This window comes from Phyllostomus discolor, chromosome 11 (genome assembly GCF_004126475.2).
Source record: "Phyllostomus discolor isolate MPI-MPIP mPhyDis1 chromosome 11, mPhyDis1.pri.v3, whole genome shotgun sequence".
Lineage (NCBI taxonomy): Eukaryota > Metazoa > Chordata > Mammalia > Chiroptera > Phyllostomidae > Phyllostomus > Phyllostomus discolor.
Genome location: NC_040913.2, coordinates 56,111,658 through 56,130,296, shown reverse-complemented (window position 1 = coordinate 56,130,296; position 18,639 = coordinate 56,111,658). Strand labels below are relative to the sequence as shown.

The following is an 18,639-nucleotide window of genomic DNA, read 5'->3' as shown; positions in this document are numbered from 1 at the left end:
GTAACAACAAATGCACTTGAGCTATGGAAGAATTAAAGTGGGTATATTCAACAGTGGAAACAATGTTATCTTGAGTTGTCCATGATGACCAAGGGATGAGAAGCAGCCAGATAGGCAATATTCTAGGAAAGCTAATGAAAAGTTCTTGGAATAAGAAAAAACTTGGTATGCTACAGGAAGTAAAAAAGGCCAATGAGTTCAAAGAATGAGTAAGAAAAATGGAATAAATAATAAATTTGGAGAAATATTCAGGAATGAGAACATAGCAAACTTTTATTCTTTTTTTTAGGTTTTATTTTTTTATTTTATTTTTAGAAAGGGAAAGGAGTGGTGGGCGGGCAGAGAGAGAGAGAGAGAGAGAGAGAGAAACATGAATGTGCGGTTGCTGGGGGCCGTGGCCTGCAACCCAGGTATGTGGCCTGACTGGGAATTGAACCTGCGACACTTTGGTTTGCAGCCCGCACTCAATCCACTGAGCTATGCCACCCAGGGTGCAAACTTTTATTCTTTGTAGGAAGTTTAAATTTTATTCTAATAGAATTAGGAAATCATAGAAGAGTATTAAATAGGATTGATATAATTTTCAATTTGTAAATTTATTTTGGCAGCTCATTGTGAGAAATTAAGGTGTGTTGGGAAGAACTATGGAAAAAGTGAGAGAGTATTGCAAAGATCCAAGTAAAAGGTGATAGAGGCTTAAAGTAGCATGGTAGCAGAGCAAAGGGAGAGAAGCAGATGGAGATCTACATTGGTGGTGATGCCTATGAGACTCACTGTTGAATGGGATGCAGCAGGTGAGAAAAAAACAAAGGACTAGTTTTCTGGCTATAAAATATGCTAATAAATGATGCTATTTATTAGCTATGGAAGCTGTAGGATGGAGAGTTTAAGAGCAGCAAATCAGCTCTGTTTTGAGCTTGATATAACTGAGATATTTTTCCTTTTTTGTAGGAATTTTAATGGACATTTACCTAAAAGTGGAATTATGGAATCTTAGATATGTATGTAAGTCCATCTTTAGGAGATATTACCAAAAAGCCTTTGAAAATGGTTGTAACAAATTACAATACACTCACCATAAAAGTGGAAGTCCAATTGCTCTCCATCCTCATCAGTAGTTGGTATTGTTGGTGGTTTTATTTTATGTCATTTATTTATGTTTTATTTTGTTTTTCTTTTACTTTTCTACATGAGACACTCTTAAGATAACCAAGCTGAAAGTCAAAGAAACAGTTGATACAAGCCTGGTGTTGAGAACAGGTTAAGTCCAGGCATGTACATACTGTAGTTTCCTAAAGTAGCTTCATCTAAACCTTTGGAGGTTAATGAGCTCACTTAGAGACAAATAAGTCTTGGTAAATTTCAATATTTAGGGCTAAGGTAGAGGAAGAGAAGCCATAAAGTATGAGCATTCAGTACAAAATGACAAAAATTAGATGATTGTGTCTCATAAAATCACAAAAAAGGCCATTAAGAAAGCCTAACAAGTGGAATCATCCCGAAAATTAGAGTTAAAAATGAAAACTCTAACAGTAGCTTAACTTAGTTTTTGCCAGATCAACCTTACTCTATTGTCACCTAGGCCTCTGGGAAGATTGTCCAGGGATTGAAGAACTATTGTAGAAATATATACATATGTATATGTATATACATATATCTACACACACACACACACACACACACACATATATATATATATATATGATTCAGTAAGAACATTGGTGGAACCCAGTGATAAGTCATCTTTGTATAGTGTACAATAATAGATCATTCTAGAAAAAACCTGTAGGGAGAACCAGCCTAATGAATGATTTGAAATACACTAAATCTTTATTCATATGACTTCTCAAGTCTTCACACAGGTAAGTAGTTTTCCATTCCACCTCCATTTCCAGTGCCATTTATCCTCTCCCAGATACTTACCTCCATCAGTGTTTTTTTGTTCCTATTCTTATTTCTTCCCCACACCAAAATATTCAGCAAGAATTATCTATATCTGTTGTCCAATTTAAATTTAGTAAGTGAAATATAAAATTCAGTTTTTCAGTAGCACTAGGCACATTTCAAGTGCTCAGTATCCACATGTGACCAATGGCTACTATGTAGAATAATGCAGATTTAGAACATTTCATCATCTTTGAAAGTGATGTAAAGCAAGGACCTACAACCAAGAGTACTCTATCCAGCAAAGCTATAATTTGGAATGGCAGATGAAGTGCTTCCCAGACAAGGTCAAGTTAAAGGAGTTCATCATCACCAAGCCATTATTACATGAAATGTTAAAGGGACTTATTTAAGAAAAAGAAGAAGATCAAAACTATGAACATTAAAATGACAACAAACTCACAACTATACAAGTGAATCTAAAAAAACCCCAAGAAACTAAGCAAACAACTAGAACAGGAACAGAATTATAAATATGGAGATAATTTGGAGGCTTATCTACTGGGAGGGGGAAGAGGGAGAATGGGGGAAATGGTACAAGGAATAAAAATCATAAATGGTAGGTACAAAATATACAGGGGGATATTAATGCTATAGGATATAGAGAAGTCAAAGAACTTATGCATATATATGACCCATGGACATTAACTAAGAGGGAGAGATTGCCAGAGGGAAAAGGAGCATACTGGACAGAGGGGGACAAAGAGGAAAAATTGAGACCATTGTAATAGCATAATGAATAAAATATATATTTTTTTTAAAAAAAGAAAGTTCTGTTGGACAATGCTGCTCTATATAGTGACCATTTCCAATAACAGTCATCAACTCAGAGACACATTTCCTTAAAACACCACAATGATCATTCTCAGTCGGGAAACTGAGCCATGAATGGATACTAGTTATATGATATCCTGCCTGCCCGATAGCCTTCTCCTTTTGTTAATAATAGGAGTTTTTCTTTTTCAGGGAAATTATATGTCTGTGTGGAAGATGTTTTATTATGCAGGCTTTTTGACCTAGAGGTACTCCAAGGACACAGCTCTAATAAATGAAACATCAAAGAAAACCTTCTGGGTGAGGTTTCCAGGAAAGTGAATGTCTTTGGAAGAAATTGGGACAGACTCAGTCAGCATGAATCTTGCCCTTTGCTTTTTTTTCCCTTCCCTTTTCTTCTTTACTGAAAGATGGACACAAATGGAAATTTTCTAGGAGCATGACAATAAAAGTCGTACTGGAAGGGAAGAGTGGAAGGAAAGATAGAAGGCATATGGGATGTTGATGAATCTCAGGTAGCCAACTCAATATCCATCTCTGAAATGATAACCTGCAGACTTATTTCTGTCAATTACCTTCTGCCAACCACAGTCCTAACTAGTACACTTACAAACTTGGGAAAGAGGTTTGTGATTTTAAAATGTACTTTGGACACAATCCCACTACAGACTATATTGTCCAGCTAAAAAAGTCCTGGTCTGAGTGAGTAGCCTAAGGTCTTGCTCAATATGAATAACCCTGCAGCACAGGGGCTCACTGCACTCATGATCACCTTCGAATTGAATTTGTGAACTAAAGAACTCCCTGAAGAGATGTAAACTGATTGTGTAATTAAAAGGTGGCTCTTCATTATGCCTTCTTGTTTTGTTTTGTTTTTTTAAATTGGACTCATGGGCAGCTATTTTAGGAGCTTCTAAAAAAAGGAAAGCTTGATGTAGTCCCATTTGCTTATTTTTTCTTTTTTCCTTTGCCTGAGATAAAATATTGCTACAAATAATGTCCTAGATATTCCTGCTTATGTTTTCTTCTAGTACTTTTTGTGGTTTCAAGTCTAATATTTAAGTCTTTAACTCATTTTGAATTTATTCTTATGTGTGTTTTAAGAAGGTGGTCTAGTTTTATTTTTCTGCATATATCTGTCCAATTTTATTAAATAAACTATCTTTAGCCCAGTGTATGTGCTGCTTCCTCTGTCAAATATTAATTAACTATAAAAGTGTGGGTTTATCTTTGGACTCTCTATTCTGTTCCATTGATTTATGTCTGTTTTTATACGATGCTGTCTTGACATGGCATTATAGCATAGTTTGATATTAGGTAACATGATTCTTCCAACTTTGTTCTTCTTTCTCAAGATCACTGTTGCTATTTGTTTTTTTTTTGTGGTTCCATATAAATTTTTGAAATATTTTTTTCTAGTCTGTGATATATGTCATTGGTATCTTAGGAATTGCATTGAATCTATAGATTGCTTTGGGTAGTATGGATATTTTAATGATGTTAATTCCTCCTATCCATGAACACAGTATGTGCTTCCATTTATTTGTATCTTCTTCAATTTCTTTTTTCAGGCTCTTATAATTTTTCATGTCCAAGTCTTTTACATCCCTGGTTAAATTTATTCCTAGGTATTTTATTCTTTTTGAAGCAATTGTAAATGGGATTGTTTTTCTTAATTTCCCTTTCTGATAGTTCATTATTGACATATAACATTCAACTGATTTCTATATATTAATTGTATATTCTGATACTTTACTCAATTGATTTATCAGTTCCAGTAGTTCCTTGGTGGAATCTTTAGTGTTCTCTATTATACAGTATCATTTTATCTGCAGATCATGGCCATTGTACTTTCTTTCTAATTTGGATACCTTTTATTTCATCTTCTTGTCTGATTGCTATACCTACAACTTCCAGTACTATGCTGAATAAGAGACATAAAAGCAGACATCCTTGTCTTTTTCCTGATCTGAAGAGGAATGCTTATAGTTTTTGCCCATTGAGTATGATGCTGGCAGTGGGGTTCTTATACATGGCCTTTATTATGTTTAGGTATGATTCCTCTATTCCCACTTTTCTGAGAGTTTTTATCATAAATGAGTGCTGGATTTTATCAATTCCTTTTCCTGCATCTATCGATATGATCATTTTTTTAAAAATCCTTCCTTTTATTTATGTAGTGTAGTATATTTTACACAGCAAAGGGAACCATCAATAAAATAAAAAGAAAACACACTGAATGGGGTAACATATTTACGGATATACTTGATAAGCGGTTAATATCCAAATTTTATAAAGAACTTACAAAACTCAACACCAATTCCCCCTGAACGATCCAATTAAAAATGGGCAAAGAACCTGTATAGACACTTCTCCAAAGAGGATATACAGATGGCCAATAGATATATGAAAAGATGCTCAATGTTACTAATCATCAGCTGTATGCAAATTAAAACCACCATGAAATATCACCTCACACTGGTCAGAATGGCTAACATCAATAAATCAACAAGTTCTAGTGAGGATATGAAGAAAAGGGAACATTTTTGCACCATTGGTGGGAATGCAGATTGGTGCAGTCAATGTGGAAAGCAATATGGAGTTACCTCAAAATTTAAAAATGGAACTGCCTTCTGACACAGTGATTCCAGTTTTGAGAATTTATCTGAAGAAACCATAATTCAAAAGAATATAAGCACACTTATGTTCACTACAGCATTATTTACAATTGCTGAGGTTTGAAAGAACCCCAAGTGTCCATCAGTAGAGTGGATAAAACAACTATAGACCATTTACACAATGGAGTACTACTTAGCCATAAAAAATAAAAATTTTACCATTTTTGACAGCATGGATGGACCTGGAGAACATTATGCTAAGTGAAATAAGCCAGAAAGAGAAAGACAAATACCATATGATTTCACTCATATGTGGGATCTAATGAAAAAAACTGAACTAACAAAATAGAGACAGACTCATAGAGAGCAGACTGACAGCTCTGGGTAGGGTTGATGGGGTGGATAGATTGAGCAAAAAAAGGAAAAGGACTCATGGACAGAGACAACAGTGTGGTGATTGCAGAGGGGAGTGGGGAGTGTGGAGGTGAAGATGTTATATGGGGAATAAATGGTAATGGAAAGCTGCAATGAAAAATAAACTATTAAAACAGAGAAAGAAGTAAAGCAATAAGCAGTCCATTTCTTATTCTCATCCCAAGTATACAGATTATAGGACAGAGTACTCTAATTAAGATTATGTTAGGCTAAAAACAAACACATGTGAGTCAACCTGAAGATATATTTCGTTTGTGAAATATGAAAGTCATTACCACTAAAAATGAATATATCTTAAGGACTATCACTCAGGAGAAAGCATGTTTGTTTGAGTAGTGACTTATCTGATTTTAAAAATCCATGTATTTATAGTTCATGTAAAATTTTTATTGTTAACAAAGATGTTTTTACAGGGTTCACATATGTTTTCATGATAATTAAACATGACTTTCCAATAAGTTAATTAAATGGAGAATGGTCCTCATATTTACTTTCTTTTTGCGAGTGACTTTCAAGATGTAATTTTGGTGTAATCAAAATTGAACTGCTTAAAGTTATGTTCACCTTCAGGTACAATTTCTAATTTATCCTGCCCCAACAGAATTGGCTTAATCATCTTTAGTGTTGTTGTTAGGGAGATGGATAAACAACACTAGCTATCAGTTTTTCTGTGCCTGCTGATTAGGCAGGTTTATGGATGTTCTTGGTTTTACTATTTGTTGTTTGCTGAAATGCTGCTTTGGAGTAAGGGGCCCACATTTTTCCCTGAACACACTATGGATACAAAGGGTTATAGTTCACCCTTGCATGTGATGGCTCAGTGTCTGGTGGTGAACTGAGAAAATTACCCAAATTGGTGATTCTCTATTTTGTTTTCCTTTGAAGCTACACTAGAGGGATAATGTCAGTGAGTTTCACACACTTGTAATACTAAGATCCATTCACCACTGGCTGCTACATGATGGGAGACTAAATGCCTGAAACAAACTAGTTGCCTTCCTTCTATGACACATAAAAATGCCAATTTATACGATGCCAACTTCCTTCCAAAACACTTTGTAACTAGTGCCTCATGATACCTTAAACAGATGGATTCTTTTGTTCTGTTACAGAGTTGGACACTTCAATCTTTTGCTTTCCATTACATAGATAGGGCATTAATTGATGGCCCACTTATCACATAGTACCAGACACTTTTCATGCTTTATGTCCCTTTCTTACCATAAAGCCAACAAGTGGGCATTATTATCTTTATTGTGCACATGAGTAAACCAAGGCAAAGAGACCAAAATGACTCATCCAAGTTATCACAACTAGTGGGAAATAGAGCCAGAATCCAAATGCTGATCCTTTGAATATAAGGTTCATGTTTATATTGTTCATTGCCTCACTTGGCTTAAAAGATAATGGTTACTTCTATTCACTTAAATCATGTGTGAAAAAGTGTAGTAGAGTGTACTAATGCACAAACTGAAACAAATGAGCATACCATAGAATGTGAGCTTTCTCTACACAAAATATCAAAATATCCAAAGAAGATTAATCTAGATTGAAAAAACTACCTCTCAGAAAAAATGCAAAACCTAGAAGGAAATAAACAAAATTGTATAAGGTATTTTCATATGGTGAATTTATGGGCAATTTTTATTTTGTTCTTTATACTATTTTAGTTTTGTTAAGTGTTGAAAGAATAACATTAATATAAAAATATTTTATGATGTTCTCATATCTAAATATGAGCAAAGTAAAATAAAAGGAGGTGAAATAATATCTATTATAAGTGATAAATGACTGAAGAGTTTGGAAAAAAATCCTTTCCAAGGATGGTTTAAAGAGCAGCTGAGAAAAAGCACTGATGTAAGAAAATGAAATAAATATATTCTTCAACATATCAAATATTTTTTCACCTCTGTGCCTTGCCTCACTTTGCCAGGCCTAAAGTGTTCACATTCAATTTTTATACCTCTAAGTACTAGCTATTCGAGGCCCACATCAAATGCTAACTTCAACTTGAAGAATTCTCTGATCCAAAACTGAAATCAATATTGTGTGCACTCCCACACTCTTTAACTTATAATTTATTCAAAAAGTACATAAGCATTGACTTTTATCCTAAATTTGAGACTACCATAATTTTTCAGAGGGGAAATGTTTTGTTACATGCATGAGAATTCTATAGACTTAAAGAGACAAATGTGATGATGTTTTAATGTAGGTGTTGCAGTATGGAAGAAGTATAAAATAATTTTAGAAAGGCTTTCTAAAGGAGATGATTTGAATGAATGAAAAAAATGATAAAGAACAATTCAGAAGGAGTAGTGAATATAAGGAATAGAATGTCAGGTAAAAGGAACAAAATCATAGTACATTTAAATTTCTCCATCTCCATTGGCCTCCAGGAAAAAACTCATTTTTTTCAACAAATGAGAACAATTAGTCTCAGAAAAAGTAGTCTCCACCCATGCAGTTGCTCAAACCACCAAGATTCATCCCTGATCATACCCTGCTCTTCATTCACATCACTCAATCATGAATTTCTAGGAATGTTGCTTATATGCCCAGGGCAGTGGCAGTGTGTGGCAGTAAGTTTCATAGGTTCAGCTAAGCTTTTAGATTGATACTTGGCACTAGTCTTCTTAGACAGATTTGGGGCAGGACCCGCATCCTGTCAGCTGGACAGTATTGGGCTTTTCTCTCCATGGGAGTCTGCAGCAATTCATGAGGATAACAACTCAACATTAGCCCTGGCTGGTGTAGCTCAGTGGATTGAGTGCAGGCTGAGAACCAAAGCATCGCAGGTTCGATTCCCAGTCAGGGCACATGCCTGAGTTGCAGGCCATGGCCCCCAGCAACCACACATTGATGTTTCTCTCTCTCTCTTTCTCCTTCTCTTCCCTCTCTAAAAATAAATAAATAAAATCTTTAAAAAAAGAATTGGCAAATTCTAAAAACAAAAACAAAAACAAACAAACAACTCAACGTGAGAGCAGGGGATTATCTTCTCTACAGATAACACTGCTTAGATGCACAGAAATGAGATCCATGTTGCACTAATGTTGAGACTTCTCTGGTTTAGAAGAAGCCTCATGCTCCACAGGAGCTAAAACCTTTTTCTAGCAATTTCTTAGCATAGCTTCCAGAAACTCTGCAAACGACATGCCTGTTGGTAGAGTCACAGCACTCATGGAAGCCAAAATCATAGCATTCCCATCAGACATTCATCATCCCTTCCAACGCAGTTGAAATTTATCAATCATAGGTCATTATATCATGAGCAATGCTTCCTGGTAATATTGGCATATACCATCTGCATCTGTTTCCAGGGAAACATAGCTAAGAATTTAACAGGTTAGAGTTTTTTGATGCAAGGTAAGGAGTTTTGTTAGCCAATTGTCTATATTGTTTCTAATACTTTCTCTAATATATCTAATACCTTTTCTACTCTACTAACTTCCATTTAGCTATACCACCCTCATCTCTCACTAGGATTCAGCCATATTCACCCACACCTCACAAGTATATCCCAGCAATTTATATTGAATTATTTCAGTTGGTGCTCACAGGTACTTCTTAAATAAAGTGATTGTGTTATTGCCTTATTTAAACCCCTTCTACAGCTTCCAATCATTCTTTTAGTAAAGCCCCAAATCATTGGTGTGATTTATAAACCATGTCATGCCCTTTTCCCTTTTGCTTTATAATCTCTAATCATAGTTTCTCCCTGGTTCACAAATGTTTCTTGAACATATAACTGTCCCAGTGTCCCATGCTCCTTGAAACACACTGTTCTCTGTGACTGCTGTCACATCCACATTTCCTCACCTAAATTCTGTTCATCCTATTACTGCCAAGTATGTTTGTGTGATGCCTATCTTTTTAATACATGTAAAGCACATATTATGCATCATATAAACATCACCCAGATATGAAGACATCAGAGAAGACTTCCTTAATGCCAGTCTATTAAATTCCACTATTATGCATCTTCCACTGAACTGGTGCTTCTCCTTTCAGACCACTCACCTCATTGTCATCCCTTTGTCAATGTATGCCTTTCAAGCTTAATTATCAACTGCAATAGATTCACCACTGACTCTCCACTGCTGGCAAATGTCAGGGACTCAATAAATATTTGTTGAATTAATGAATAAATAAATGATTATTTTAACCATGCAAAACCTGAAATTTCCATATAAAAATAATTAGAATTTGAAAAGAAGAGTCTGAGGCCAGGGGGAATGATGATAAGAAATCATCTTGGGAGACATTGACCTAAAGATGAGAGTGGAAGAAGCTGAGGTTACTCAAGGGCAACAAATAGCAGGCAGAAATGACACCCAAGAGTCATTTCAAGGGAAATGCCAAGATTAATTGGTAAGCTCTGGAAGATGAGTGAAAATAAGAAATTAAGTGGTTAAAGGAAAAATCTGAAAAAAAATGGATGGGGAAGTTTTTCTGAGACCCAGGGAGAAGATAATTTATTGGGGTTTCAGAGTAGAGTAACTACAATTCTGTGCTTAAAAGTGCTCATGTAGAATAAGAACTGGAAATCATCAAGGATTTGGGCAACCAGGAATTAACAAACTCAGGGAGAGTTGGTTATGTGGAATAGTTGGTGATATAGCAACTTTCCATGGGTTTGAGATTGAACCAAGAGGAATGCTACCATACATGTCAGAGGTAATGCTATTAAGCGACCAAAACTATTTAAGGACGTGTGAATTTGAAGGGCACTGGAGGGCTTTACATGGAATAAGTATTTGCTGATTTGGTTATACTATGTGCTTTCTACATAAAAGGATATTACTAAACAATGAGAGGCTTCTTTATAATAATGGGTATTTTTAAATAGAGTAAGAAATACTGGCATATTTTGATTTGAGGAATACTAATGGCCAGTGTTTTCTTAATTTTACTCCTCCCTGCTTGGGCAGATCCACTGCAGAGTAAGAAACACTGAAACTACCTCTGAAATAGATGACAGTCCATTTTGATTTGATAGTTCAATGTCAAATCTGAGGAGAAATATCAGAAAGGAGAAATCATCAATGTCATCCAAAATTGAAGGCCAGCCCATCAAAGTTCCAAATAAATTGTTGTTACAAAAGGCACAGACAAGCAATTATGGACTTCTGTCATATAGCTCATAGAGTTCACAGTAGACCACAGCATAAATTTCTGCCTGAGCTGGTTCTATCTGTCACTCTCTTTACATGTATATAATAATTATGACAATATTTGTGTATATATACGACACTATGTACCAGGTACTATCCTAACTCATTTAACCTCACAAAACCCTACAAGGTAGCTATCAGTATGATCATCCTTTCATAGATAAAAATGGGGATTATATAAATTGCCTCAAATTAGGTAGGTAGTAAATGGCATAGATATATGCCATTTACTACCAAGATAAACACGCTTAAGTCTATCATCTTAACTACTGTACTGTATTGCCATTTTATATTTCTAAATATTAAAGTACATTTATATAAATGCTCATGAAAGGCATGGTAATTTGTGATTTCTTTATCAATTGGTTTACTATGTTGTGTACTTTAATAACATTACTACAGGTTCAAATATTTTAATTAATGACATGTTTCTTGTATGTCCCTTACAGGAAATAGCTGAGACATAAACAAAATTCAAAACTATAATAGTTAGGGCTCATATAATTCCTTCTATGAAGAAATGTACAGAAAAGAGAATAATTAAAATCACAGTACCTTTATTATCTGTTGTTAAAAAAAATCACAGTATGAGGCCAAGTGCAAAGCTAAAGTGGGAAGTGATATTTCTAGTGAGGTTTAAGGTAAATATAGTGAATCCTCATTATTCACAGATCCTGTGTTTGAGAATTTTCTTACTCCCTAAAATGTATTTGTAATAAATACTTGTGAAGCTTTCCAGAACATTTGAGAATACAGGCAGACTGGCAAAAAAAAAATGAGTTGACTAGGTTTTACATTCCAAGCCAAGGTCAAAGAAGGTCATACTCTGCCTTCTGTTTCAGCTCTAAAGCTGTAAAATAGTGTCTTTTTTGCAGTATATTAAGTGTCATGTTTTTAACATTTTTGTGAATTTTGTTAGTGATTTTAATGTTTAAGATAGACCCTAACTATAGTGCTGAAGTGCTATCCAGTGTTCCTGACTACAAGAAGGCTGTAATGTGCTTATGGAGAAAATACGTCACATAATCTTTGTTTAGGCGTGAGTTATAGGGGTTTTGACCATGAGTTCAATGTTAATGAGTCAAGTAAATATTACACAAGATATCTCTGAACAGAACACATAAAGCAAGCTTATGTATTATTGATCTACTCATGAAAATGTTGTGACTAGAGGAAGGATCTTACTCTTCTTTTTCCCATTGGAGCAGTGATTAAGTATCTACCAATTCAGTTTTCATGATGACTTTATGGACTGTAACTACCACAAATGGTAATAGTTGGCTATGTTTGGGGCCCATATTGTTGAGTAATACTAAACAGAGTGTCCATGTGGATTGTAAATTTTATGTAGCTTTTCTAGCTTATGTTCTTTAGGATACACATGAGCATGAGGATATTTCACTGTCTCTCTCCCAGAACTCTCTCTCTAAATAATAGGACTAACCATCACAAGGAGAGATTAAGAAGTAAGTAACAAGGAAAGCAAATAACCTACTTCCTGGAATGTTAAAGGATATATTGATGTAACAGATTTCTACAATATCAACCAATTCAACCAAGCCACCAAAGTAGATGGGCAGGGAGACCCATGTGAGGTAGACACTGCATGTCAGAGAAAATGATAATGATGATAAAAGACATGTATATGGTTTTCTTAGGTGCCAGGCAGACTTTATATATATAGCATTGTGAGAATTAAATGAGTCAATACAGATAATGTCCTTAATAAAAAGATTATTCTCTGCTTAGATATTTCTGGTAAGTAATACCATTGAAGGGACAATCTAAACTAAAAGTAATGTTGAGGTAAAGTCAAAAAAGTTTAATGTCACCCTAGGGAAAACTGTGATATAGGGAAAGATATGTGAACTGAACATCAAGTGCTCAAATCCTGGGTCTGCCACTTTTTAGATATGGGACATTAACAGCACAAGCCTCACTCACTTTTCCACTTGTACGATGAAAAAAGCAGGAGAAACTGCTTAAGGTGGCTGCCATGAGGACTGCATGAGATAAATCACCTGACACAATAGTCATTAAAAAGGACCTTTCCCTTGGATCTCAAAGAAAAGAAATAAAAAGCTTTTGGCCAAATTCCAAGTGTTTACAGTTGGTTAGAGAGAAAATAGATAGATACATATGAATATTAGATAGATGATAGCAATAGTGTCTCTGCATTTCATAAATTGTACTTTCATTTTGTTCTTTCCACTAAAGTGCTCAATAGCATTATGATAATTATCTTGAAAAGGGGTAGCTATTATATATTCATTTAGTCTGAGTTTACATCCAGTTCAACTCAGGTACTGGAAACCTGGAAGGAGCTGTAATCAGCATGGATCATCTCTACAATATCAGATCTTATAAGACCAAACTAAGAGAATAATAATATTGACTCCCACTCCCTCTCCTGGATGAAGGAAGATCAGGTAAAAACTCAACCTTCTACCTCTGGGACTCTGTCTGGCTGTGTTACGTTTACTGACCACCTGCTATCAGCCCTATTCTTTCTTTGTACACTTTTCTTTTTTTTTAAATGAATCCTCATCCAAGGATATTTTTATTGTTTTTTTAGAGAGAGAGAAAGGGAGAGAGAGAAAGAGAGGGAAACACTGATGTGAAAGAGAAACATCAATTGGTTGCCTCCTATATGCACCCTGACCAGGCATCAAACCTGCAACCTAGGTATGTGCCTTGACCAAAATCAAACCTGTAACATTTTGGTGTACAGAATGATGCTCCAACCAACTGAGTCACCCAGCCAGGGCTCTTGGCACAGTTTCTTACTTTCAGTAAGCTATTATTAGGGTCTCGGAGTCCAAGAACATAAAGGTCATTACAAACATAACTATAATGTTTTTAAGTCTGACTGTGTATTAATTTCTGTTTAATTTCTTTTAATGGAATTTTTTAAAAAAGGAATAGGTAGAATAAGAAAGACAGGTGAAGCAAGTTGCATGCAGTAGCAGAAAGCTGTTAATTTGCTCACCTCCACAGACTACACTGTTGAGGTCTTCACAGCGGCGATCATCACACTCACATGTCTTCCCATATACCCTGCGATCTCCTGGTGGGTAGCAAGTGCATTTGCCACATTCACATTTACCTACAAAACACAAAGAGAGAGCACATTCACTATGAGACTCACAGAACCAGCAAGGTTTTCAAAGGGAACAACCACACTATTAAACCCAGACCTCCTGTACCAGTTCTAGGCTGTGCCTAACTATTGTACAGCAAATAACTTTTCTTACCTGCCAACAATAAGTTGAAGATCAAACACAAAAGCCAAGGTGGTTGAGAGTGAAAGTGATAATTGCTGGCTCAGAAGTCCTTCACATTTACTACTTTCTACCTTTTTGTTTCATTCATCTTTGAAGATTAATTCAGTTATTTAAACACTGTATATTTTATATTCAACTTAGTTTTGTGAAACCGTTTAATGTAACTGAATCAATTTTATATATTTTGACATAATTTAGCATAATGTGGTCACTTAAAAAATATTTTTATTTTAGGTGTATCTACCACATAAAGAAAAAATGTTCATTTGTATATTACAACATGATATTTTAGTGATTATTTGGCATCAGTTTTATAGTTTATAAAACACACTTTAACATAGAACATATATCAAGACATATGACCTAAGTATCTTTGTCATTCTTGACTTAAAAATTAAAAGTATAAACAATTTTTGGAATGAGTTTTTTTCACAGGTTTGGAAATTACTTATTATCATTATGACTTTCATCATAATTTCTTGAGCTGTACCTATGTTTCAAACACTATAATTCTTTTAATTCCATCATTTTGCTTTCATAATACCACTCATTGACTAGAATTACAGCTATCATTTTACTAAACAGGAAATGGATGCATACTGAGGCCAAGTTACTTTCTGTGGTAATTCAGCTCAAAAGAGACAGATTTAAATTTATACCCATTCTCATTCATCTTAAAGTGTGAACATATAATTATTGAGCCATATCACACCTTAATAAACTCATAACACAGCACCTGTGTATGGGTTTATTACTCTGTAGAAAAACTGAGTAATAAACTGTAGAAGACTGTATGAAAAAGTACATTATTTTTGTTTGAGGAATTTGTGCTGGTTTGCCAAAAATTCAGCTGGGTGACTACTGCGAGACATCTGTTACTCTCTGTCATTAGCCCAACCATCATAATTACACACCCACTGAAATGATTATGAGATGTTTCAGGGCTGACCCCACAATGCTGTTAGTCATTCTGTTGCTGCATTTGTATCTTGGTAAAGAAATTCTGAGTTTGTAGATGATGGAAGAAAGGAAAATTAGTATTTAGAATCATATAATTTCAGAGCTGTAATTAGAGATCATCTAATGCAGTGATTCATAGTCTTTTCTGGCAAAAGTATTGTGGTCATGATCCCTTTGAGAAGCTGGTGAAAGACTGTTGTACTGGCTGCCCTTTGACCAGTCTCTCTTTCTACTTGGAGGCAGTTTCAAATTCAGCAGAAGACAGAGCCCCTTTTCTGGCCCAATGGCATTCCCTCTTCCTAAGACCTGGCAGACAAAACAGGGATACACCAGACACTCTTGGCAGGGCTTTGATTTTTCAGGGTGACTGCAAAGGCACAGGGTCTATGCAACAGCATAGTGTGGGTGTCCAGGAGCAATGGAACTTGGCACACAGTGGCTGGAGTTCAAAAGTGATGTCAGAAGGAGCTGGTTCTTGTCAGTATCCTGCTTCCTTGGTGTGCTGCATGAGTTGATTGTCCAAGATTGCATTCTGAACCTAAACACTTCTAATAAAATTCTTTCTCATGCCAGTTAATAAAATTGGTTTCCTTTGTTTGCAATCCAGAGCTCTAACTGGTAGACCTCAGATGTCTCCTGGAAAAATATACCATCACACATTTATTTTCTTGTAAAATATCAGGGAGATCCATGACTTACTGCAATTTTATTTAATAGATGAGGAAACTCAATCATGCTGAGGCTAAATAATTTGCCTAAGGCCAGAGAAGTAGACATTAGAGTGTCAGTGCTAGAACCCAGATATTCTGAGCCAGTATACATAAACGTGCTAACCCTTACCACGGGCAGATGTGTGAATAACAATAATTATCCAGATTGTGGAGACAAAGACACAAATCCTAGAACTATTAGCAGTATGGCTTGGTACAGTTAAATAGTCTTTCATGGATAGATGTCAGAAATATCAATCACATTACTTCTTGGAGGTAATAATACAGTCCCAGTTACGAAGACATCAATTTTTAAGTTTGAGAGTATATGTATTTATGGTGACAATTTTACTAACATTGTAAGGTATACAGGAAGTTTTCTGATATACATGATTGGTTTATGTGTTTCTCTGGAAAGAATAAAGTAAATACTGACACATATGTTCAAATATCTGCATTTCATTATTTTTACAATGGGTAGTTTCTGTCTTGCATTTCTTCCATAAACTTGGATAATGTTAATATTCAATCCTAGGTACATTATTTTTCTGATAAATTATAATTAATGTATATTTTTCAGCTATAAGAGAATAATTAACCCTATTGAAATTATTTTTGTTGGAGTTTTAAAATGACACATTAAGGAAACTAATATCTGAATTAACTTTATAGATGTAGCCTTAATACAGTTTATAGGATATAGTAGCTTCTGATGGAAAAGGGAAAAACAATCCATAAAGAAAAAATAATTTATTGAAGTGTAAAGAAAATTACATTCTACATGCCGTCCACATTTTAAAGTGTATTATTTTGCTGCCTCAGTTCACAATTTCAGTCCAATCACTACCACGACATATACATTCCAGGTGAGTATCTACTCATCCTTCGAGATCCAAAGTAAAGATTCAGAAGATGGTAGGAGGTAGGTGGGAATAGAGCCCAGTTCCCACCAGCTGGAACACCTAGCTGATTCAGGAACAGAGTGAACAGCCAACAGAATCCCAGGTAATATGAAGTTCGGAGGCCAAAAATTGCAGAAGACATTGAAAAACAGACAGTGAAGAGATTGTGCTGGGATGTTAAGGTCCCTGGGTTCTGCTCTGGGACCAAGGCAGCTGCAGCCCCCCGCCCAGCTCCTGCCACAGCATATGGGAGGAGAGTTAGATCACTAGCTCCCTCCCCCACCAGAGCAGGGAGGGCAGCCCCGCAACAGGAGGGACCTGGATGCTGGAAGTTGCTGGGGGGGATAGAGATGAACTAGGAGACACACAGAGGCAATACACATCCTCTTGGTCTGTGGACACCAGCACCAGAGAAATGGAGCAGCCAGGTGACACCTGGAAAGGGAGGAGTTGGGCTGTGTGTGATCCTGACTCAGACAGCCTCCTGATCAGTTGGAAAGTTGGGCTGTGTGAAAAGCTGTGCACTTGTTAAGAACCATGGGCAGCTGCTTTGCAAGGAACTCTGGAGCAGCAGCTGGTTCTTTGTCAGGGTGATTTCAGCTCTGCACGTCCAGAGGCTGAGTGGGCCAGTAGAATTCAGCACCTGGCTTGTCTTGTGCTGGGTGCCCAGAGGCTGAGTGGCTGAGTGGAACCACACACCCAGCTTGTCTTGCACTGTGCACAGCTGAATGGTTGATTTGAGCCTGGCAGCTCATAGAGGAGCTGGGCCAGAGGCCGAGAAACTGAATATCGTGGCGCAGATCTGGTCCCCATCCTCACAAAACCATAGAAAGGGAGAAAGACAAAACCCAGCCCCTGTCTTCCTGTTGCATCTAGGAAGACCAGCAGAACTTCCTGAACAGGTTTAAAATCAGCAGGATGCTTATTATTTTTTTTTTATTTTAGTTACTCTCTCTTTTTTTCCCTTTTTTTCTTCCCCCAAGTGAGACAATAAGACTTGGAGTTGTGAAGGGCCCAGAGACAGATCGAAACGGGGAGCACAAGGCTAAAGCCAAAAACTGAGAAACTGAGACAAATGTCACTTTGCTATCCCAAGAAACTGACATGTTATTGTTTATGTGTATTTATTATTATTATTACTTTAATTATTTGATTATTTTTTAAAATTTTAATTGTTCAAGTACAGTTTTCTGTCTTTTACTCCCATCCTAGCCCACCCACCCAGCCCTCCCCACCTCCCTCCCATTTCCACCTGCTCTAATTTTTGTTCATGTGTCCTTTATACTTATTCTTATAGACCCTCCCTCTTTTCCCCTAAAATCCCCCTGAAATTCTCTCCCCTCACCCCTCTGATTACCACTTTCATTTTATTAGTATTTTTAAAATTTCTCTTCCTTATGTTTAATTTTCCTTTTTTTATTTCTCTGTTTAATTGCATTGTTTGTTTTTCTTTATTCTCTCTTTATTGTATTTTAATTTTCCTTCTTTCTCTTCACTTGTGTTCCAATAACACACAACTCTTGATCGTGTACTTTGTATTCTGTTTATCCAAATCATATATTTCTTGTCATATTATTGTTGTTCCAAAACTACTGTAAATAATTGCTGTCCCATACAATTGTACATACTACACAGCAACCCTCCATGATCTCAGCTCACTTCAATTTAATCCTGAACATAATTATTGTTACAGTTAACTCTTTTCTTTCTGAGACTATGCCTAATTTCTATCCTTTACTCTCACTATATATCATCATCTAACCTTGCACAAGTGTTCTGTTTTCTGCATTCAGCTCACAATCCTCCTCCCCTCTAACAAGAGTCTTATCTCTCTT

The 18,639-nt window shown here is 35.9% G+C and overlaps 1 protein-coding gene across 1 annotated transcript in view; it reads right to left on the bottom strand.

Moving 5' to 3' along the window:
* Positions 1 to 18,639, bottom strand: part of ITGBL1 (integrin subunit beta like 1) — a 262,437-nt gene that overhangs the window by 11,594 nt on the left and 232,204 nt on the right. Inside the window, exon 8 of the mRNA XM_028526960.2 lies at positions 13,938 to 14,054. Coding sequence (XP_028382761.1) covers positions 13,938 to 14,054 — 117 coding nt within the window. The remainder of the gene's footprint in view (positions 1 to 13,937; positions 14,055 to 18,639) is intronic.